At 57.9% G+C, this 20876-nt stretch overlaps 1 protein-coding gene across 3 annotated transcripts in view; it reads left to right on the top strand.

Moving 5' to 3' along the window:
• Nucleotides 1-15981, top strand: part of EDEM3 (ER degradation enhancing alpha-mannosidase like protein 3) — a 74360-nt gene extending 58379 nt beyond the window's left edge. For 2 of the 3 annotated variants that reach the window (XM_051821021.3, XM_051821019.3), the window contains exons 18-20: nt 201-366; nt 3784-3969; nt 10940-15981. In XM_051821021.3, coding sequence (XP_051676981.1) covers nt 201-366; nt 3784-3969; nt 10940-11361 — 774 coding nt within the window. In that variant the 3' untranslated portion in view covers nt 11362-15981. The remainder of the gene's footprint in view (nt 1-200; nt 367-3783; nt 3970-10939) is intronic. The other variant, XM_070055039.2, reaches the window with a different exon arrangement.
• Nucleotides 15982-20876: the final 4895 nt, after the last annotated feature.

Genomic DNA, 20876 nt, shown 5'->3' with positions numbered 1-20876 from the left:
AGAGCTGGATCAGAAGTGGACCAGCCAGGCCTCGAACCGGTGCCCGCCTGAGAGGCAGTGTCACAGGCGGCAGCGTTACCAGCTACGCCGTGGCGCTGGCTCCTTGTGTTCTAAGTTGAGCTGTAGACCAGTGGGGTATAATGTCAAGACCATGACCTAAGAGGATAACAGACTTTCTGCATTACTTCTGTTGCTGACAGACGAGAGGGTTTGTTGCAAGCAGTAAGCCGTACAATGGGTGTTCCGAGCTCACCAACCCGGAGGCGGTAATGGGGAAAATCGCGCTGATCCAAAGGGGACAGTGCATGTTTGCGGAGAAGGCACGCAACATCCAGAACGCGGGCGCCATCGGCGGCATCGTGATTGGTGAGTGTCCTCTGTGTCTCGGGGGTGCCTGCGGTGAGACCAGTTTAGCATTTTTCCTTTTATTTTCTAAAATCTTATCAGAGAATTTGTTGCATTGTTTATACTTGATGTGTGTAGCATAAGGGGTTGGTCATCTAGTTGACTTCATAATTTCTCTGTGTCTGATGTCTTTCTCAAAGGCTTCAGTGTGGGTTTCTTTTTTATTTTTATTTTTTTTAAAGATTTATTTATTTGAAAGGCAGAGTGACAGAAAGGCAGAGAGAGAGAGAGAGGTCTTCCGTCCACTGGTTCATTCCCCAAATGGCCGCAACAGGTGGAGCTGAGTCAATCCAAAGCCAGGAGCCAGGAGCTTCTTCTGGGTCTCCCACGTGGGTGCAGGGGCCCAAGCACTTGGGCCGTGTTCTGCTACTTTCCCAGGCCATAGCAGAGAGCTGGATCGGAAGTGGAGCAGCCGGGACTGGAACTGGTGCCCGTGTGGGAAGCTGGTGCCGCAGGCGGCAGCTTTACCCGCTACGCCACAGCTCCAGCCCCATCGACGTGGGTTTCTGTACACGGATGTCAGGACCGGGTGTGTGGGGCCGTGGGGTTGACCTGGGGAACATGCGCCCAGGAGGCCCCAGAGCCCTGACGGCAAGAGGCCCCGTTGCCGCCTCACGCCACCGCGTAGCCCGGGCCCAGCTTCAGGCGTCTGTTCTGTGGGGTGTCTGAGCTCCAGTGGAATGGCACTGCACGTCCTTGGTGTGGACAGCGTGTGCGGCCGTTCTCGGCACGGTGGCACACGCAGGGGCCCGGTGCTCGCTGCCGCCAGGTTGCTGTTCCCAACTACGGTCACAGATGCCCCACGTGCGATCGCTTGGCCCACGCATTTCCTCTCGCGGGAGTTTGCTTCCTGACTTCCACAGAAAACCGCTTCTGTCCTAACAGGCAGGCGGTGACTGCCGGGGAAGCTGCGCCCGGCGTGTCCAGGAAGCAGGTTCCTGCCTCCCACAGACATTGGAGGGCTGGCCCTGCTTGTTCTCTGTGGCTTCTCCAGCAGGACTGAAATGCTTCTGGTTCCTTTGTTTCCTTTTCTTCTAATTAGGATAGACTTCCTTTCTGAGTTCAGGGTAAGTAAAATATTTAAAATTAAATAATGGGATTTATCTTGTGAAAATTCGTTTACTTAGTTCCTTTTGTGGGTTTGATGAGTGACTGTCCTGGGGACGTGCAGGACAGGTTCTGCCCGTGACTTAGATGGGCGCCTGGCGCACTGCAGACAGAGCTGCCCCGGGCAGGGCCACGCTAATCTGCAGGTTATCTGCGAGTGCTGCAGGCCGCAGGGCCCCAGGCAGGGTGTGCACCCAGACTGGACTCTCCCTCCTCCTGCTCCTTGGTCGTTGCCTACACCGTGACTGCGTTCGTGGAAGAATTGCCGCTGAGGACCGAGAGGTGCGCCGCGAGTGGGGTGTAGGTCTCAGCAGCTTGGGAGGCGGCGGCGGTCCAGCTTTCCTCAGTTCTGGGACGTCTCATTCTCACGGTGTTTCCGACATGCAGGGTTGTCCGGTCGGCCGGCTTATAGTAGCTGTTGCAGAATCCGCGCTGGGTTCCGTGGATTAATAAATAACAGATGGTGTTAAACATTTCATTTCAAAGGTTTATTTATTTGAAAGAGTTACAGAGATGAGGGGGTGGGAGAGAGAGGTCTTCCATTTGCTGGTTCACTCCTTAAAGGCCGTAACGGCTGATACTGGGCCAGGCCAAAGCCAGGAGCTTCCTCCAAGTCTCCCACATGGGTGCAGGGGCCTGAGCACTTGGGACATCTTCTAATGCCCTCCCAGGCACCTTAGCAGGGAGCTGGATTGGAAGTGTAGCAGCCGGGACTCACACCGGCACCACTGTAGGAAGTGGCTTAGCCTGCTGCGCCACAGTGCCAGCTCGGAACATTTCATTGTTAGAGACCTTTTTGCATTGTGACTGCCGTCTCCTGAGTTTTGTTGTTTCCAACGAGAAGTTCTGTTTTTCCTGGTTTTAGTTGTATATCAATGACTAAGTTAGGACTCAGATTATTATTTCAAGGGCAAGAAATACACATCGTCTTAGAAATCATTTGGTTGCAGGAGATACTGATGTGTGAGCTGACGTGGGAGAGGGAGCCTGCTCGCTGGTACAGGTGGTTATTTTCATGGAACTTGGAGATGAAGAAATACACCTATGGTTTGCCCCGGCCGTGGTACCCACGCTGTCTCTGGTCCTCCTGGGCACTCGTCTTGCCCGGCCGTGGTACCCACGCCTGTCTCTGGTCCTCTGGGCACTCATCTTGCCCTGGCCGTGGTACCCACGCCTGTCTCTGGTCCTCTGGGCACTCGTCTTGCCTGGCCGTGGTACCCACGCCTGTCTCTGGTCCTCCTGGGCACGCGTCTTGCCCCGGCTGTGGTACCCACGCCTGTCTCTGGTCCTCCTGGGCACTCATCTGCTTTCTCCTTGCATTCTGCCTCCTCTTGCTTCTTACCGGCCTGCACCCTGTAGCCACCCAGAGTGGCCGCTCAGCACCCACCTCCAGCCGAGTCTGTGGCCTCACTGCCCTCTAAACAGTCAGTGTGCCCAGTCCAGGGCCCCAGGGGGGCTGAGCGTCGGGAGGCCATCCTTGGCCAGGTCAGAAGGCAGGTCCTAGTGTATCGAAACCGTACAGCAGAGCTGGGAGAGCGCCGGGGAGTTTCTGCAGGGAGACTGGCTTGTGAGAGCGCAGTGGCCGTCTTGGCGTCTCCAGTCCAACAGTGCTTAGCAGGTGCTGCTAGTGTCTAACAGTGTAAGATAACACGACTGTGTCACTCAGCTTACGGAGGAAAAAGCAGTGTAGTCATAATTGTTCTTTGTGAGAGTTACATTAAAAAGAACTGTCAGTTTGCAGCTTGATAAAGTCAGATATAAGCTGGGGGTCTCTTATCCGGAATGTTCAGCGTGAGCAGTGTTTCAGGTTGGGGAGTGTTTGCATAGATGTCACCAGCCGAGCACCCCTAATCCGCAGGGCCCCTCAGCCCGGGAGAGGTCCTGCACATCAGCAAAGACCACTTCTGTGTTCTGTCACGGTGGTCCAGGTCCTTGCACTTCTCCACTGCGGGCTTTTCCGTAAGCATATGAAATTTTTTAGTCATAGTCGTAGAATTTTGTGTTCTGCCTCTGTCACGTCTTATTACATCATTCTCTTTTCTTGTGTGTTTCTTCGGGTGGTTTGTTAGAGTTCAAGTAGACCTGTAAGGTTCACCGTTCAGATGTGAGAGCAGTCAAGTGAACGTCTTTGCGCCTCAAGCTTTTTCTTACCTCAGAATGAATTTCTAGGAGAATTAGCAGGCACCGAAAGCGAGGTTGTCTGCACGGTCTTCGATGCGTAGCAGTGAGAGCGGCGCACGGAGGGTCTAACGGCCGTGCCCCTCTGTCTAGATGACAACGAGGGGAGCAGCAGCGACACCGCACCCCTGTTCCAGATGGCGGGCGACGGGAAGGACACGGACGACATCACCATCCCCATGCTGTTCCTGTTCAGCAAGGAGGGCAGCATCATCCTGGACGCCCTGCGGGAGTACGAGGAGGTGGAGGTGCTGCTGTCGGACAAGGCCAGGGACCGAGGTGAGCCGCCGGTGCTGGGCGCAGGTGCGGGGCGCGGCGCTCGCTGTGCACACGGGCACTCCACAACACACTTGCTTCCCAAAATCAGAGCAGGAAAAGGTTTTCTGCTGAGGTAGGGTGTTTCTGGAAGGGCATTTTTACAAGTGATGTTTGGTTTTGGCCGTGATTCTGTCCAGTTGCTAAAACTACCAGAGACGCCTCAAGAAAGCCGCTGTAACCCCGGGAGTGTTCTCCTTGAGTTCCGCCAGCACCGCGTCCGGCACGTCTGTCTGAGCGGTCAGTGCTGTAGGTTCCCCGTGTCCGGCACGTCTGTCTGAGCCGTCAGAGAGCGCTGTAGGTTCCCCGTGTCCGGCACGTCTGTCTGAGCCGTCAGAGAGCGCTGTAGGTTCTCTGTGTCCGGCACGTCTGTCTGAGCGGTCAGCGCTGTAGATTCCCCGTGTCCGGCACGTCTGTCTGAGCGGTCAGCGCTGTAGGTTCCCTGTGTCCGGCACGTCTGTCTGAGCGGTCAGAGAGCGCTGTAGGTTCCCTGTGTCCGGCACGTCTGTCTGAGCGATCAGTGCTGTAGGTTCCCCGTGTCCGGCACGTCTGTCTGAGCGGTCAGCGCTGTAGATTCCCCGTGTCCGGCACGTCTGTCTGAGCGATCAGTGCTGTAGGTTCCCCGTGTCCGGCACGTCTGAGTGGTCAGAGAGCGCTGTAGATTGGTGCTGCGCCCAGTCTCGTGACTGTTGTGCGGGTGCAACGCCTGTAGGGTGCTCAGTCCCCTGGCCCTGGGTGTCCTGAGTTACCCAGCACGCCCTGGGCAAGGGAAGGCCGCTGGGAAGGAGGAGACGAGGCTGAGGGCCTGTGGGTGGCCGTGCTCTGTCTGTCTGTCTGTCTCTCACTCGCCATCCCCCAGTGGTTGCACAGGGCGGGTCCATCCCTGGGGCTTTGACAGATGTGTGGGCAGCTGGTTGAGTCCCGTCTGATGTCCCGGAGGGGCCTCTCTAGAAACACAGCCCCGTGGTAGCCTGGTGCTCGCCTCGGGCGTGTTCTGTCTTCCGTGTGGTTTTCCTCTTCTTTGAGACTCCCTGAAGTGTCGGACTTTTCAGAACCCGCGGCGGGGTGCGGCGTGTGTAGGATGTGCAGATGGAAGCAGAACACACGGGGGTCCGAATCTTCGGAAATCCCCGCTGCTCCCGCTGCTCGTTTTCTGAGCTCCAGTCTCATTTCCTACACAGGAGGGAACTTCAGAAATTGGTGGAGAAAGTGGAATTGAAAGATAAGCTCTATTTTAGTGCCAGACCTGTTGAGATCCACGCACACACGGGGTCCCAGAAGCTTGTGGAGTGGGTGTTGTGAAGAGAACTGTGCATGGATCTCTAAATGTTTTGGCTCCAAATAAGCTTCCCTTTGACTTCCATGCTTCTGCAGATGTCTGAGTGCCCTCCTTGTGGGTTCCGGGTCTGAGTTCCCGCGTCCAGGTGCACGTCAGACACAGGCAGGTCATCGTCATTCTGTGAACGTCTTTAACGCCTTTGCTTTTTTCCCTCCTGTTTTGTGCTCCCATTGGAATGTCAGCAGCAATATTGAAAGGTAAAATGATTCCAAGCTACATTATTAATAGTAGTAAGTATCTTGCATTAATAAGCCTTAAATCACATATGTGCATATGCACACACATACACATATAATTTTGTGTTGGTGGATACCATGATAACATTTGGACTGATGTGTCACAGTGTTGCTTCGACATTGACTGCATTGGCTGCCTTTTCCTGAACACCGTGTAGAGTACTTGAGAAAGCTCCTAAGCGTGTGCTGAGGTGCGTGGGGTTGGCATTGCCGGATTACAGCGAAGTGTGTGCCTCCACGCCAGAGAGAGGGTGTGAGGAGGCCGTCCGCTCTGCTAGAAGCAGCATCAAGGCAGCTATAAATTCTGTTTTTAAACAAGTGTAGGTGAGGCCGGTGCCACGGCTCACTAGGCTAATCCCCTGCCTGCGGCGCCGGCACACCGGGTTCTAGTCCCGGTCAGGGTGCCAGATTCTGTCCCAGTTGCCCCTCTTCCAGGCCAGCTCTCTGCTGTGGCCCGGGAGTGCAGTGGAAGATGGCCCAGGTCCTTGGGCCCTCACCTGCATGGGAGACCAGGATAAGCACCTGGCTCCTGGCTTCGGGTCAGCGCGGTGCGCCAGCCGCGGCAGCCATTGGAGGGTGAACCAGCGGTAAAGGAAGTCCTTTCTCTCTGTCTCTCTCTCTCACTGTTCACTCTGCCTGTCAAAAAAAAAAAAAAAAAAAAAAAAAAAAGTGTAGGTGGTCCATCAGTTTACTGAAGTGTGATTCTGTCACGGGGGGAGGGGGGTTTTTAGATAAACAGCCCCTTTGAGAATCCCCGTCTGTGATAACTTCCGAGAACTGTACAGCCGTGCTAAGCCTGCCCCGAGTTGTAGCGTCGTTAACGTTTCTCTGGGCGGCAGGAACCAGTGAGTGTAGCTGTAGAGTAAGTCAGTGCTTGACTCCCTTAGCATCCCATCGGGAAAGGTGAAGGCTGTCTTGGTTCCCATGAGGTGGTCCTGCCCACTGCTGTGCGCGGGGCCCGCTGAGGGGCTTGGGAAAGCAGGCACCGGCAGTGTGGAGTGCCTGTGTCAGGTGGGCCCAGACTCAGGTGTCACCCTGTGCCCCAGGTGCTTGGGACACACCCAGGGCTCTCCTGTCCATGCAAACACAGCAGCACGCCCTCCGGATCACGCGTGGGAAAGTCACCTTCCACACAGTGCTGACCGAGCAGACCTCACACAGATAGCACAGAAAGAGAAGCTCCCCCGGACCCCACCCGACCCCCGTACGCGCGTCCAGTTCTGAGACGTCCCAGCCGCGTGCAGCAAGGGCGCACCCAGAGCAGGGTTTGCCCCACGCTCCTGTAGGAGTTGAAGCGCTAGTGATTTCTCGCGGCAGCGCGGTGACAGCTCTGCTCCCAGTCCCGAAGCGTCAGTGATGACCCCAGCCGTGTCCTCCAGCCACAGACGCCTTTAGCCGGTGGAGGTGGCCTGTGGTGAGTGGTTGCTCCGCGGGGTTCTCACAGGGCGGCCGTCGGCAGCGTCAGGTTCCGCGTGTGGCCGTGCTCGCTCCGGGGCCACCCCGGGTGTGTGCTGAGGAAGGAACTGCCCCCACCTGAAGCCGGGCAGTGACTTTTCCTCCGATTGTCCCCGCTGACCACGGTTGTGTGACTGCCTGGGGCTGAGCTGCAGACTGCAGTTGCCACTGGAAGGGATTAGCTCGCAGGAGAAACCTGGCGCGTGTGCGCGTGGGCTCCTTGCACGGAGGGGAACGCAGGACTCCCGTGTCAGCAGTGCAGGGCCTGCTCCGCGTGCTCTCGCCCCCTGCGTTTGTCCCCCCGCCTCACTGCCCACACCCACTCCCTGCTGCTCCTCCAGCCCCGAGGTGCAGCCCGCAGCGTCCGGGCGAGGCAGCTCTGAGAGGCCCCTGTGGCTGACCTCACCCCGCGGTTGCTCCCTGCTACCCAGTGAGCGGGGAGGCCGTCCACCTGCACAGCCTCTTTCTCTGCACAGTTTCCTGGAGTCTCGCTGGTCTCACGCAGCCGTCGCTGTGCGGCTTTGCTTTCATGGTGGCTACCTCGGGTGTGTGTCGTGTGGCTCCGTGAGCTTGCAAAGCCCGAGCGGCTTCCTGCGTGTGCTCCGTGTCTGACGCTTGCTCTGGGGTTGGTCTGTTGGCCCTTGATAGCCTTCCTGTCCAGTCCCGCCCACACAGTGTTGCTGTTTGGAAAAGCTTTTTTCCTTAGTTGAACAAGAGAGTGAACCTTAGAAGCTAGACAGTTCATAGGAGTAGAGCACATTGTAGGTGACCTCTTCCCTTCTGAGGTAACCAGCCCAGGAAGCGGTGTGGTTGCAGCCGCGTGTGTTCCTGGCGATGCCTTGGAGTTGCGTGCGCCCGCGGTTGCACGGGTGTTGCGGGAGAGCATACCTCACCCTCCAGAGCTGCGTCATGTGAATAGCGTGGCTGCCATCAGTTACCTGACCGTCTCACCACTGGGCATCCGAGCGACTGCTTCTCCAGGACTTCTGGCTTGTCTGCCACCCTGTGCGCTGGCGCGGGACCCATACTCCTACCCGGGTTCTTACATTTTGTTACCTGCTTCTCCAGGAGTTTCAGATTTACTAAAGCAGAATCCTGGGAGAATATGGGTCTTTTTTATTTTCCATTTGTGTTTATTTGCGTGGCACAGAGAGTCAGACAGTAGACAGAGCTCTCATTTGCTGGCTCATTCCCCAGCTGGCCACATCACCCAGCTGGGCTCCATGAGAGCCAGGAGCCGGGGCTCCGTGTAGGTTCCCAGCTGGGAGCCACCACTGCTGCCTTCCAGGGTCTGCGTCGTGCGGAAGCCGGAGCCAAGCCAGAGCCAAGCGCTGGAGATGGGGCTTTAGAATCTTATGGGTACTTCAAGTTACAACCCAGAAGAGGTTGTACCAGTTCATACCCTTCCCACAAGATGGGAGAGTACCTGTGCCCCTGACTTGCTCAGTATCGTTTCTCTCTTCAGAATGGCCTGCTAATAGGGTGTGCCGCCTCTACACAAGGCTGTGTTTCTTTTCTGGGTAACCGTGGGTGCTCTGGTCTGTGAGTGTGTGTGTGTATAACTTCTTCCTCCGTAGACTGTCTGGGAAAGACGCAGAGACGCAGGAGTGTGTGTGCGCTGTTTTCCCACCTTGTGCTCTTCTGACCTCATGCGACTTTCATTCAGAATCAGAAATATAAATATTAGTTAGTTTCTTTAAGATTTCTAGATTTCTCATTTTGCTCAAAAGATCACTGCACTTTATTTTTGCATGATATTATCCTAAATTTTCTGCAGAGCTCTGTTTTACACTTTGCTCTTTAATTCACACGGAATGTTTATCTGTGTGTTTAAATGAGGAATCTTTCAGGTATCGACACCGTTTATTAAGCCAGCATTCCTTTCTCCCCAGCTAAACTGTCATCCCTGCCGTGTGCCAAATGCTTACAGAGTTGGGTCTATTTTTGTACTTGCTCTTCTGACCCACTGATCTGTTCCGTCGTTCTTGTGCCAGTAATAAAACATGGTGAAGCTCTGAGTACATTTAACACTGACTGCTGTTAGGACTTCTCGACCTGTTGGTCGTGTGCTCTTTCACAGGACTAGTGCAGTAATTGTCTGGCTCCCACCAGAGTCGAGATAAAAAAGCAAAGAAGTGCAAGCAGATTCCTTTTGAAATCATGTTTGCAGACTCTACATGTAAATTAGGAAAATGTTGTTAAATATTCACTTTCTATCCAAGAAAATATCCGTGAACTTAATCAGAGCTTATTTTTATGGAAGCATTGTGATTTTACAGTATTCTTATGGGTCTTGTACCTCTCATAATAAATTTCTATTTGCAGTTTTATTTTATGGAAAGGATTTGTGATTGATGTCTGGCTGGTTATTGCTGTCACAGAGCGTTCTGGGTATTTGCATCATTATTCTGGCCTCCTGAGCAAGTCCCTCTATGAATTTTGTTGGTAGGATTTACTTAAGCGTGGCTTTGAGTTTTGGTATAGGAAGGATCTTCAAAAATTCATGGAAATGTGTATTATGAAAAGACTACATGGATTTCCACATTTTTGTGCACCAGAAAGGTCTCCTGTAATTCCGTTTTCCGTGAACTTGCTGCAGCTCCTCTCACAGTCATGGTCTGCAGACGCAGACACTTTGGTCTCTCCTTTCCTGCTTCTGCTGGTGTCTCTGGTTCTCCTGGGCGTGGTGGCCCAGCAGCCAGTGCCCGCTCTGGGTTTCCTGATGTCTCAGTGAGCCGTGCCTCTCCTACAGCCCAGGCGTCAGAGACGGCGTGGGAGGGTTCTGCAAGCGCCTGAGCCGGTGAACTTCCCTGCCCAGAGTGCAGGAAGGGCGCCCACCTCGCCTTCCGTTCTCCCGGGTGGGGCACCCCTCCCTCCTGTGAGTCACGGCGTCTCAGGGAGCCCACGCGTCCCCAGCCACAGGCTTCAGAACCCCACGCACCTCCGTGCGTCACGGGCCGCGGGTGCAGTCTTCCGTTCGCCGTGCTTGTGTGACTGTTGTAGATTTCTCTGTCCCCAGTGGGTCTCTGAGCCCTGCAGGCAGGCGTGGCGCTGGCTTTGCTGATGATTTTGTCCCTGGTGTGCAGAGTGGGCACGGGGACACGCTTGCCGGCTGACTCGGAGAGGCAGAGCCCCCGGCTGTGGCGTGAGTGCAGGGGTCGGTGCTGTTTGAGGTGCTCCCTGCGGGATAAATAGAACCCTCCTAGTGGCTCCGTTCTGTGCTCCTTAGGGGACGTTCAGGCCCGCAGGTCTGCAGGGCGGGTGACGGTGACTCCGTCCCGGCCGTCAGGGCCCTACGGGGGGTAGAGGTTCTGTAAGTCGTCGTGCTCCTGTCTTCGTGAAATCGTCTGATCACCCGCAGCAGCACTCCTCACCCTGAGTCTTGTCATCTGTGTCTTCCGGGTTCCTCTTCGAGGGGCAGTCACGGATGCTGTCTGAACCCTGGCGAGGCCCAGATCCAAACAGTGACTGCGTTTTAGCCTTATTGCAAATGTATAATCATTTCAGTATCATCGTGTGGCGTACAAAGGTGCTTCAAACAGTTTGTGGAAATGGAATGAAAATACAAGTTCATTTTGCTGCAAAAACATTTGAACTCTGTGGAGTTTCACTCATGATTTTTTAAAGTACCGCCTCTCGGCGTTTGCGCACACCACTGAAGTTAGCCTCCCGGGTTCTTAGGGAGACACGATTGTTTCCAGTCCTGGTGTGCTTTGCAGCATGAATGCGCAGGAATACGTGGCTGAAGTCCTCAGTCATCTTTTTGGCGCGTATGTGTACTATTTTGCAGCCACGTGGTTCTCTTAACTTTCCTCGTGAATAACGTACAGTCCAAGCACAGCCTTGCTGGGAGGGGTCCTGGCCCGGAGGGCGCGTGTGGTGAGGTGGTCTCTCTCTCGTGCAGACCCTGAGCTGGAGAGTGAAGAGCAGCCGGCCCCCGAGAACGAGGCCCAGAATCAGAGTGCCGAGCCGCTGGCGGCGGTTCCCCAGACGGTCGGCTTGGGGGACGGGGACCCTGCCGGGGAAAGTCCCGCGCCCTCCCCGCCGGAACCGTCATCCCCTGCGGACACGCACCACGCCACCAGGGTCGGGCCCTCCGAGCAGACGTCCCGACCCACGGAGACGCCGGAGACTGCGCCTCTCGACCAGGAGTGCCCAGACGCCACGGACGGTGATCGCGGCCCACGGGAGGAACAGCCGGAGACGGAGGTCGACGGCAGCGGGAGCAGCGGCTGGGCCACGAAGGCCACGCCCATAGACTCCATATTAGCGGACTGGAATGAAGACATAGAAGCTTTCGAGATGATGGAGAAGGACGAACTCTGACCGGCCGCGGCGTCTGGGGTAGGTGCTCAGCAGGAGGGATGAACTGTGGTCCGCAGACACCCTGGTCTGCAGCGGGCTCTCCGCGGGGCGTCACGCCGGCCGGCAGGGACCCTCCTGGCTGGGATGGTTCGTTGCCCTGGGCATCTGGAGCATCTGGGTTAGACGTGGCCTCGTCTGGCCTGTCCCATCCGGCACTGCCCCTGCGGTGTTGCAGGCCAGGGAGGGAGCCAGCTGTCTGCAGTCTGTGGGAGGGGATGTGGGCCTGGGGGCCCCGGGTGAGAGCCGGGGCGGCTGCCTGTGCTGCCCTCAGGAGCCCGGGGAGAGGCCTGGGCAGGTGCGAGGTGGCCGCGCTCACTCTGGGAACGCCGTCTGTGCAGCGCTCCCGCCGCCTGACACCACGTGGCTGGAGTCTCCTCCAGTGGGGCCCTTGACACGGATACGAGGGGCGAGGCCAGTGGACCTTCTCAGTGTGTTTTCTGCAGGGAGAGCAGGCGGTGGGACCAGGGAAGGGGCGCCCCGCACGCTGCAGCACTGGGCTCCCTCCTGCCGTTGGAAGGGGAGCCAGGGAGGCACCGGACGTGGTGATGCACAAGCCCCGGGGCCGCGGCAGCGGAACCGGCCTGGCTCCCGCACAGGGTCCCTCTCGCCGTCAGCCTTACTCCACCCCCGCTTCCTCCTGCAGAGCCGGGGAGAGCTGGTCGTGGTCTCGGGCCCGGGCCACTGCTGCTTCTGCCCTTGGAAGCTCTGGTCTCCGAAGTTCCACCTACGGGGTCTGTCCGTTTTCCCTGAATCATGGTTTTGCTGTAACAAGTGCTCCTTCTGGTACGGACTGGACGGTTGGCTTTGCACGGTGGCGACTACATGCAGCCGTACGGCGCAGTGGAAGCTGTGCCATTGTTTTCTGGTTTTAGATTTTGGTGGCAGTTTGGTGCTGGCCACATTTAAGTTTCTAAGATTTTGTTGTTGATATCTGTAGGCAGCCCTGTAGATGAAATCATGACTTACAAATTTTATTTATTTTTAAGTGTCTATGAATCCGTTCTGAAGGCAGATTTGAGAGGCCTGGTTCCCTTGCTCTTGACCGGGGCGTTGTGCGGGAGCCCTTTCCTGGAGTGTGGTGCTGAGGGACTGTGAGGTCACGCGGTGCGGAGCCGGGTGCGGGTGTGTCCCGTCCGCCTGGCAGCGTGTAAGGGGTAGCACCTGCTTCCAGAGTTCCCGCGTGTCATCGGGCCGTGCGTTGCCGATCTCGGAATTACTGGGGGGGAGGGGAAAGCTCGCATGGCCAGCGTTAAACCAGACAAGCCGGGTGCTCTTCTCTCTGCCTGTGGAAGTCGTGTCCGAGGGCAGGGCTGTCGGGTGGACGGTGTGCAGCAGGGTGGACGTGGCGCGCTGTCTCCTCATCGCAAAGCTGCCCAGGGAGCTGGCGCGCGACGGCTCGACTCGGGGCGCCTAGGTTGGGGCCTGGCCGAGAGGCGGAGGCCACGGAAGCCGCGTACACGTTGATTTCATTTTACGTTTGTAGCCCCAAACCATTGTCGGCTGCTTCTGATTTTCCTGAGTTACCAAAAGCAGTTTTCCCCAGGAGACCCCGCTGGGAGCGCACGGGCGAGGCCGCGCGGCTGCTGCCCTGCCGTGCCGTCGTGGGCGTCGCCCGGCACTGCTCCCTCGTTTAGAAGGAAGCAGGGGTTCAGCCAGGTCCGTGTGCCCCCGCTGTCCCTCCCAGCCCGGCCTCCTGCCCTCACTGCCACGGAGCCACGTGGGAGCCGATGGAGTCCCCGCAGCATTAGGTGTGTTTAGTGTTCTGTGTTTTGAGTACCTTTTATAGACATTTTATTTACTTGCTAAAGATTCAGGGAGTTCTGTGAGGCCCTGAGTTTAAGAACATCTGGTCTACCTCAGTTCAGCGTTGACTGCTTAGAAGTAGAGCTGAAGTGATCACCAACAGCCATAACACTGCTTGACTAGGAGAGAGCTGTCCGTGTTTACAGACCTGCGGCGAGGGAGGGTGCCGCCTGGGAGCCCCGAGCTGGGCACTGGAGCTAGAATTGAATTCAGGTGTTTCCGAGTTTGAACCTTGTCTACCTACTCAAAGTAGTATGGCTGTAGTTGCTTTTTCGCACATGAAAGTCCACCGGAGTGTCACCCTTTCGCAGTCCTTTTCCCATAGTTTGAAACACGAAGGAATCGCCACTGATGGGCGTGTGCACAGCCGCTGCCGCCGGTGGCTTCACCAGGCTCTCGCAGTCTGCTGGTTCCAGAACCAAGGATTTCTTGACGTTTTACTTTTCCCCTTTTCTTCACAGTCTTAGTGAAATGAAAGGGTGTGCTCTCTCTGATTTTGATTTCTCCAACACAGCTACTGTCACGGATTCATGTAGATTCAGGTCCCGTCCCGCGGCCTTTCTGTCTAAGCAGAGCCAGCAGTGTCCTCTCTCCTGAGCCCTGCCAGCGCATCCTAGGAGAGCTCCCGAGCGGGGGTCAGAGTGCTTGTCCTTGGGGCTCAGCGAGCGGGATGAGTGCTTGTCCCTGGGGCTCAGTGAGCGGGCTTCAGAGTGCTTGTCCCTGGGGCTCAGTGAGCGGGATTGAGTGCTTGTCCCTGGGGCTCAGTGAGCAGGGTTCAGAGTACTTGTCCCTGGGGCTCAGTGAGCGGGATTGAGTGCTTGTCCCTGGGGCTCAGTAAACGGAGTTCAGAGTGCTTGTCCCTGGGGCACAGTGAGCGGGATTGAGTGCTTGTCCCTGGGGCTCAGTGAGCGGGATTGAGTGCTTGTCCCTGGGGCTTAGTGAGCGGGATTGAGTGCTTGTCCCTGGGGCTCAGTGAGCGGGGTTCAGAGTGCTTGTCCCTGGGGCTCAGTAAACGGAGTTCAGAGTGCTTGTCCCTGGGGCACAGTGAGCGGGATTGAGTGCTTGTCCCTGGGGCTCAGTGAGCGGGATTGAGTGCTTGTCCCTGGGGCTTAGTGAGCGGGATTGAGTGCTTGTCCCTGGGGCTCAGTGAGCGGGGTTCAGAGTGCTTGTCCCTGGGGCTCAGTAAACGGAGTTCAGAGTGCTTGTCCCTGGGGCACAGTGAGCGGGATTGAGTGCTTGTCCCTGGGGCTCAGTGAGCGGGATTGAGTGCTTGTCCCTGGGGCACAGTGAGCGGGATTGAGTGCTTGTCCCTGGGGCTCAGTGAGCGGGGTTCAGAGTGCTTGTCCCTGGGGCTCAGTAAACGGAGTTCAGAGTGCTTGTCCCTGGGGCACAGTGAGCGGGATTGAGTGCTTGTCCCTGGGGCTCAGTGAGCAGGGTTCAGAGTGCTTGTCCCTGGGGCTCAGTGAGCGGGATTGAGTGCTTGTCCCTGGGGCTCAGTAAACGGAGTTCAGAGTGCTTGTCCCTGGGGCACAGTGAGCGGGATTGAGTGCTTGTCCCTGGGGCACAGTGAGCAGGGTTCAGAGTGCTTGTCCCTGGGGCTCAGTGAGCGGGGTTCAGAGTGCTTGTCCCTGGGGCTCAGTAAACGGAGTTCAGAGTGCTTGTCCCTGGGGCACAGTGAGCGGGATTGAGTGCTTGTCCCTGGGGCTCAGTGAGCGGGGTTCAGAGTGCTTGTCCCTGGGGCTCAGTGAGCAGGGTTCAGAGTGCTTGTCCCTGGGGCTCAGTGAGCGGGATTGAGTGCTTGTCCCTGGGGCTCAGTAAACGGAGTTCAGAGTGCTTGTCCCTGGGGCACAGTGAGCGGGGTTCAGAGTGCTTGTTCCTGGGGCTCAGTGAGCGGGATTGAGTGCTTGTCCCTGGGGCTCAGTGAGCGGGATGAGTGCTTGTCCCTGGGGCTTAGTGAGCGGGATTGAGTGCTTGTCCCTGGGGCTCAGTGAGCGGGATTGAGTGCTTGTCCCTGGGGCTCAGTGAGCGGGGTTCAGAGTGCTTGTCCCTGGGGCTCAGTGAGCAGGGTTCAGAGTGCTTGTCCCTGGGGCTCAGTGAGCGGGATTGAGTGCTTGTCCCTGGGGCTCAGTAAACGGAGTTCAGAGTGCTTGTCCCTGGGGCACAGTGAGCGGGGTTCAGAGTGCTTGTCCCTGGGGCTCAGTGAGCGGGATTGAGTGCTTGTCCCTGGGGCTCAGTGAGCGGGATTGAGTGCTTGTCCCTGGGGCTCAGTGAGCAGGGTTCAGAGTGCTTGTCCCTGGGGCTCAGTGAGCGGGATTAAGTGCTTGTCCCTGGGGCTCAGTGCGCAGGATTAAGTGCTGCCCCTGGGGCTCAGTGAGCGGGGTTCAAAGTGCTTGTCCCTGGGGCTCAGTGAGCGGGGTTCAGAGTGCTTGTCCCTGGGGCTCAGTGAACATCCCAGCAAGGCTGTAGTCAGAACATAGAAACATTCTGTGAATGAGACGTTGTATGTTCAGATTTTATAAAAGCCGTTTTTAAACAAGCCCAATTTACAGCCGTATATTTTCTTATGATGTAATTTATGAAAAAGATGTCTGTTCTAACAGGTGCTCTAACACCACTGTTGTTGGGTTTTATTGTTTGGTGATAAATGTGTACAATCTTTCTATGGGAAACTGTGTACTGTGATGTAAAGTCTGGGCAAAATGTACATAATCCTTGTATATAATTGTGTATTTGATTATAATTACTGATTGTAAAGATTTAATAAAACATGTAAATACTTGGGTCTAGTTTTACTGTCTTCGATGTCCCACCCCTCTCGTTGCCCTCTGACTTCAGCGCTGGGCGGAGATTGGGGGACCGGTAGCTACAGGGCGGGGAGGGCTCTGGGCACACCTGTGTCCGTTCACGGCACGGCAGCCGCTTCCTGGCAGTGTGGCGCTGTGCTTTGTCGCCTGTGCCACCGGTCGGGGTCTGCGAGCGTGGGGTCGTGCAAGGCCCCTGGTCGGCCGCCGACCTCGCGGGCGCTTGCTGGCGATAAGGACAAGCCTCGCGCGCCCACCCCTGCCCACTGACCTTCCCGCTCTGGGACAGACGTGTGGACTGGGCGGGTCTCGGGTTCTCTGGGCGTTGGTTCCTGCTCCGTGGACCCTGACCCAGGGCACTGTGGCATGGTGACAGTGGCGCTGGGCAGGCGTGAGAGCTGGGGCTTGGCGGGGCGCCCATGGCTGAGGCTCACGCCTCCTACAGCCCGTTCGCTGGCCAAGCTCGGGCAGTTCTCTGGCCCTGTGCGAGAGCACGCTCCCCGGCGTGGCGGGAGGCCTGGGGTGCCATAGTAGGATGTGACTTCCTATGAAGACCCAGAACGGCCCCATGGCGCGCACCGAGGAGGAAGCCAAAACCCCGAGTGGACCAGGGCGTGGGCGGCCAGGGCTGCAACTGACGCCCCCCCCCCCCCCACCGTCTTTCCTGAGCCTTCGGGGAGGGCACCTGGTCCCCCCGGGCCCCAGAGGCCAGGAGAGGCTGCAGCCGGCTCAGGCCCTGGCCCCACGCCCAAGGAGAGGAAGCTCTCCCCCGCGCCCTGCCCGCCAGGCCAGCGCTCTCACTACGTCACCGCCAGTGTCTTCCGGCCCCGCGCAGCAGCCTGCGGCTCAGCCTGATGCCCTGGCTTGGCTACATCTGTGGGAGCCCCAGGCCCTGGGTCCTGGTTTCTCAGAACCCATCACGGCCCCCGGCCTCACTTCCCACCTCAGCCAGCTCTACCTGCGCTTGCGTTGAAGTCCCTGGGCAAAGCCTTCTTAAGTGCTAAGCCCGTGTCGGGTGTGCGCCTGTGCGCCAGCCCCTCGGCCGGGCGGCATTGCCTTAAACCCGACTGAACATCTCAGGTGAGATTTGCCACGTTCCTCCCCCACGCTCCCACCAGCCGCCTGCGTGCTGAGTCCACGCGCCTCCGTGCACTTGGCCAGGACCCCCTGCGTGCCCTGGGCTGGTTCCCCAGCCTGCCTGGGTCCTGGAGACCGGGACTCCACACTTGAACCACATGGCCACCTGAGAGATGTAGGAGCCTGGGCCCCACGTGACCCACAGATGAGGGAGCCCCTGCCCTGCGCCCCTTCCCGCCCCGTGTGCCTTCCGGAACCCTGCAGGGAGAACCCTGCTGGCTCCAGTGCTGCAAGAAGGGAACGCAAATACTGGGTTCCACACGACCCAGGGATGCCTTGTCTGAGATCCCGAAACTCAGGTCTCCCGAGACCTGCAAGACACACCGACAGGTCCTTTGAGGAGAAGTGAGCTCTGTGGTACAGGCCGGCGTCACTCGTTACTTACACGGCCGGTGGCGGGCGCTGCCGTGGGCTCCCTGGGAATGGACGCAGCGGTGCAGGCCAGAACCTGTTTCCTCTGAGCTCAGTCGTCGCCTTCCAGGTGCAGACACAGATTTGCACCCTGATGCTGGAGAGAAACCCCACACAGCTGGGTGCAGACCCGTGTCTGTCGGGCAAGCTGTAAAGAAAGTATGAGACTTGGCTAAAAAGTGCAGCGCAGGGGCCGGCGCTGTGGCGAGCAGGTAAAGCCGCTGCCTGCAGGGCCAGCGTCCTGCATGGGGCCGGTTTGTGTCCCAGATGCTCCACGTCTGGTCCAGCTCTAATGGCCTGGGAAGAGCAGCAGCAGATGGTCCTAGTGCTTGGCCCCTGCCACCCACGTGGGAAACCTGGAAGAAGCTCCTGGCTCCTGGATTTGGCCTGGCACAGCCCTGACCGTTGTGGCCATCTGGGGCATGAACCAGTGCCTGCAAGGTTGGTCGGTCTCTCTCTCTAACTCTTTCAAAGAAATAATTGTTTTAAGAAAGTAATGTGCCTTCCTGCACATGGCGTCTGAATCCTTCCTGGCGGGAGTGTGCCCCGGACTGCCCAGGAGTCTGCCCGAGGCGCCTTGCCCGCCGTCCTGCAGCACTGCACTGAGACAGCTGAGCCGAGAGCAGGTGCGCTTCTGTGACTCTGGGCCGGTCACTCATCTGTTCAGCGAAGCTTGACGCGTCCCTGCTGTGGACACTCGGAGGATGTGGGTTACAGCAGTGGAGGAAACACAGAAGACAGAAAATAAGTGGTCAGTGAACAGCAAGGGATAGTGACGTCAGGGAGCAGAGTGAGGGTCCGGTCAGACCACCCAGTGAGTGCGTGCGTGTCTCTGGGTTGCAGCCCGTGGGCACTTCCTTACGTAAATGCAGCCAGGTTGTGTTCCAGAGCCGCCAGGGGGTGCCTGCTGTCGCGCGGTGCTGAGTGCTGTGTACACAGTGTTTCCCGTGTCGGCGTCCTGTGCTGAAGAGATTAACGACCATAGTATGTGTGCGTACAAGTCGAGCGAGCACCCCGTCCCCCGTAACATTGTCCCAGGAGTCCGGTTTGGCTGTCTGAGTTGGTGTCTTGTGGTAGCACAGAGAAGGGCAGACAGAAGCAGAGGTGACTGAGACAGGAAAGCTCCCACGGTGGGCAGGGGCCCCGCGCAGGGATGCTGTCGATGCTGTCGGCCAGGGGTTTGCGTCCCCTGGGCGGAGAGGAACTTTGAGTCTCTGATGCCTTCTCGTGGCTGGGGAGTGGCCGTCGGGAGCTGGACGTGTCTGCTGTCACCACATCTGTTCTGTCCTCAGTTTCTCTGTCTTGCTTGTGTGGCTGGCTGTCGGTGGGAGGAACTGTTCCCACGGGTCAGGGCACGGGCAATAAGGCGGGTCCGCCAGTCGCCTGTGAGAGGGGCAAACAGCGCAAGTGTGAAGGTGACAGCAAGCGGCCCCAGGAGAAGGAAGAGCCAGGAAGCCCGGCCCGGAGATGCTGTTCACGCCCTCGGGGGCCTGCTCACGGATCTCGCTGGTGTTGCTTCGGCCCGTCTCGAGTCACTGATACAGGCGCTGCAGCAGCACAGTGCGGTAAGTGCATGCATGACCACTGTGCTGGCGGGCTCTAAGGGGAGGTGACTGTCCCCAGCCCCCCTGACAGCCTCGTGAGTGACAGTGCAGCCCCGGCGTCTCGGTGCTTCGGAAAGTCCACTCGTGACTGTGACTGCGACCGCGTCGGGGCTTGAAGCCTCTTGGCTGGGGGACCCCCTGCGGGGCGAGAGCGGGACGGCAGCAGCTGCTCCGGCTGTGCTTGGACCAGCGGCCCTCGGGATCAGCCGTGGGAGGTGACGTCTTCAAGCTGCCAGCGGCTCTGGGGACGAAACACCTGCAAGATGCTGTCTCCTCCCTGGCAGTCGCCGTAACCATTACCGGGGCTGCCGGGGCATCAGGGATTGCAGATGCCCGTGGCCAGGGGACGCTAGGCTGGGCAGCCCCGAGCACCCGACCCCCACTGCGCTGTGGAGTGGGGGCCGTCGTCACTTTCTGGGCTCTTAGGAATTGAGATTATTTCTAAAATGATTTTTTTCACCACCTTTGTTGCTTTTCTTCAGAGAAAACCTTAGAGAATCAGGTAATCCTGTTATCTGAACTCTCTTTAATGATAATTTTTTAAAAAGATTTTATTTTTTGAGAGGTAGAGTTACAGACAGTGAGAGGAAGAGACGGAGAGAAAGGTCTTCCATTTGCTGGTTCACTCCCAAACAGCCAGAGCTGGGCGGATCCGAAGCCAGGAGCCAGGAGCTTCCTCCAGGTCTCCCAGGTGGGTGCCGGGGCCCAAGGATTGGGCCGTCTTCTGCTGCTTTCCCAGGCCACAGCAGGGAGCTGGATCGGAAGAGGATCAGAGGGGACTTGAACCAGCGCCCATACGGGATGCTGGCAGAGGATTAACCTGCTGTGCCACAGCGCCACCCCCTCTGAGCTTGTAAGACACAGGAGCTAACTGTCTTGCCTAACTGCCACACACCCTTTCCTCCCGCTCCTAAAAACCCTCCCTCGCCTCCCCCCCCGCGCGCGCGCCCTCACGCTCTCCCTCGTCCACGTCCTCTTCCCCTTCTGGCTGCTTTCGCTGCATCCTGAAACAACGCTCCAACTCACATCAGGACACAGAACACAGGATCTTACAGCAGCTTTTGAATATTCGCGGAGTTTAGTCGAAAAGAGATGCACCGTGACACCACCAGCAGAGCTGCGTCCGGCGACAGGCCCTCGGAGCTAAATGTTCCAGAGGATCACGCGCGGGTGACGAGAGGCTTGGAACAGCCGTGGGCGCAGTAACAGCTCAGCGGGTTGCAGCATCAAACCGTGTCGTTCCTTCTGGAGTTGAGGCGGACTGGTGTGCCGGGACCACTGCCCGGCTTAGAGTGACCTTGGGACCCTCGCAGGGGTCCAGCTCTGATGGGCAGAGCGGGATCCGGGGATGGATGTGTGCCCGCCGGGCAGTTACTGCGTGGCCGATTCTTCCTGCGGTGCCCAAACCTCTGGGTCTGTCTGTGTCCCTCAGGGGCAGGCAGAAGGTGGTGTCGAGGCCGGAGGGCAGTGGACAGTGGTTCCCCCGGGCCCAGGGAGCTCCTACAGGAGGGGCGTGGCCCTTCTGGAAAGATCCAAACACGCCCAGCTCAGCTCGGGGCTGGGGGATCCCTGACCAGCGACATGGGGAGGTGCTGAGGGAGGGAGGAGGGGCGAGCCGGGTGCTGCTGGCTGGGGGCGCAGGAGCCTGGAGGGGAGCCCCGGCCCCTGCAGTCCTGTCGGGTCATCCACAGAGGGGGCCCGACCCCAGAGGCCTTGGTCT

Source organism: Oryctolagus cuniculus, chromosome 13 (assembly GCF_051225735.1).
Source record: "Oryctolagus cuniculus isolate XC-2025 breed Fujian yellow rabbit chromosome 13, ASM5122573v1, whole genome shotgun sequence".
Classification (NCBI taxonomy): domain Eukaryota; kingdom Metazoa; phylum Chordata; class Mammalia; order Lagomorpha; family Leporidae; genus Oryctolagus; species Oryctolagus cuniculus.
The sequence above is the reverse complement of the archived record's forward strand: the minus strand, read 5'-3'. Positions and strand labels throughout refer to the sequence as shown.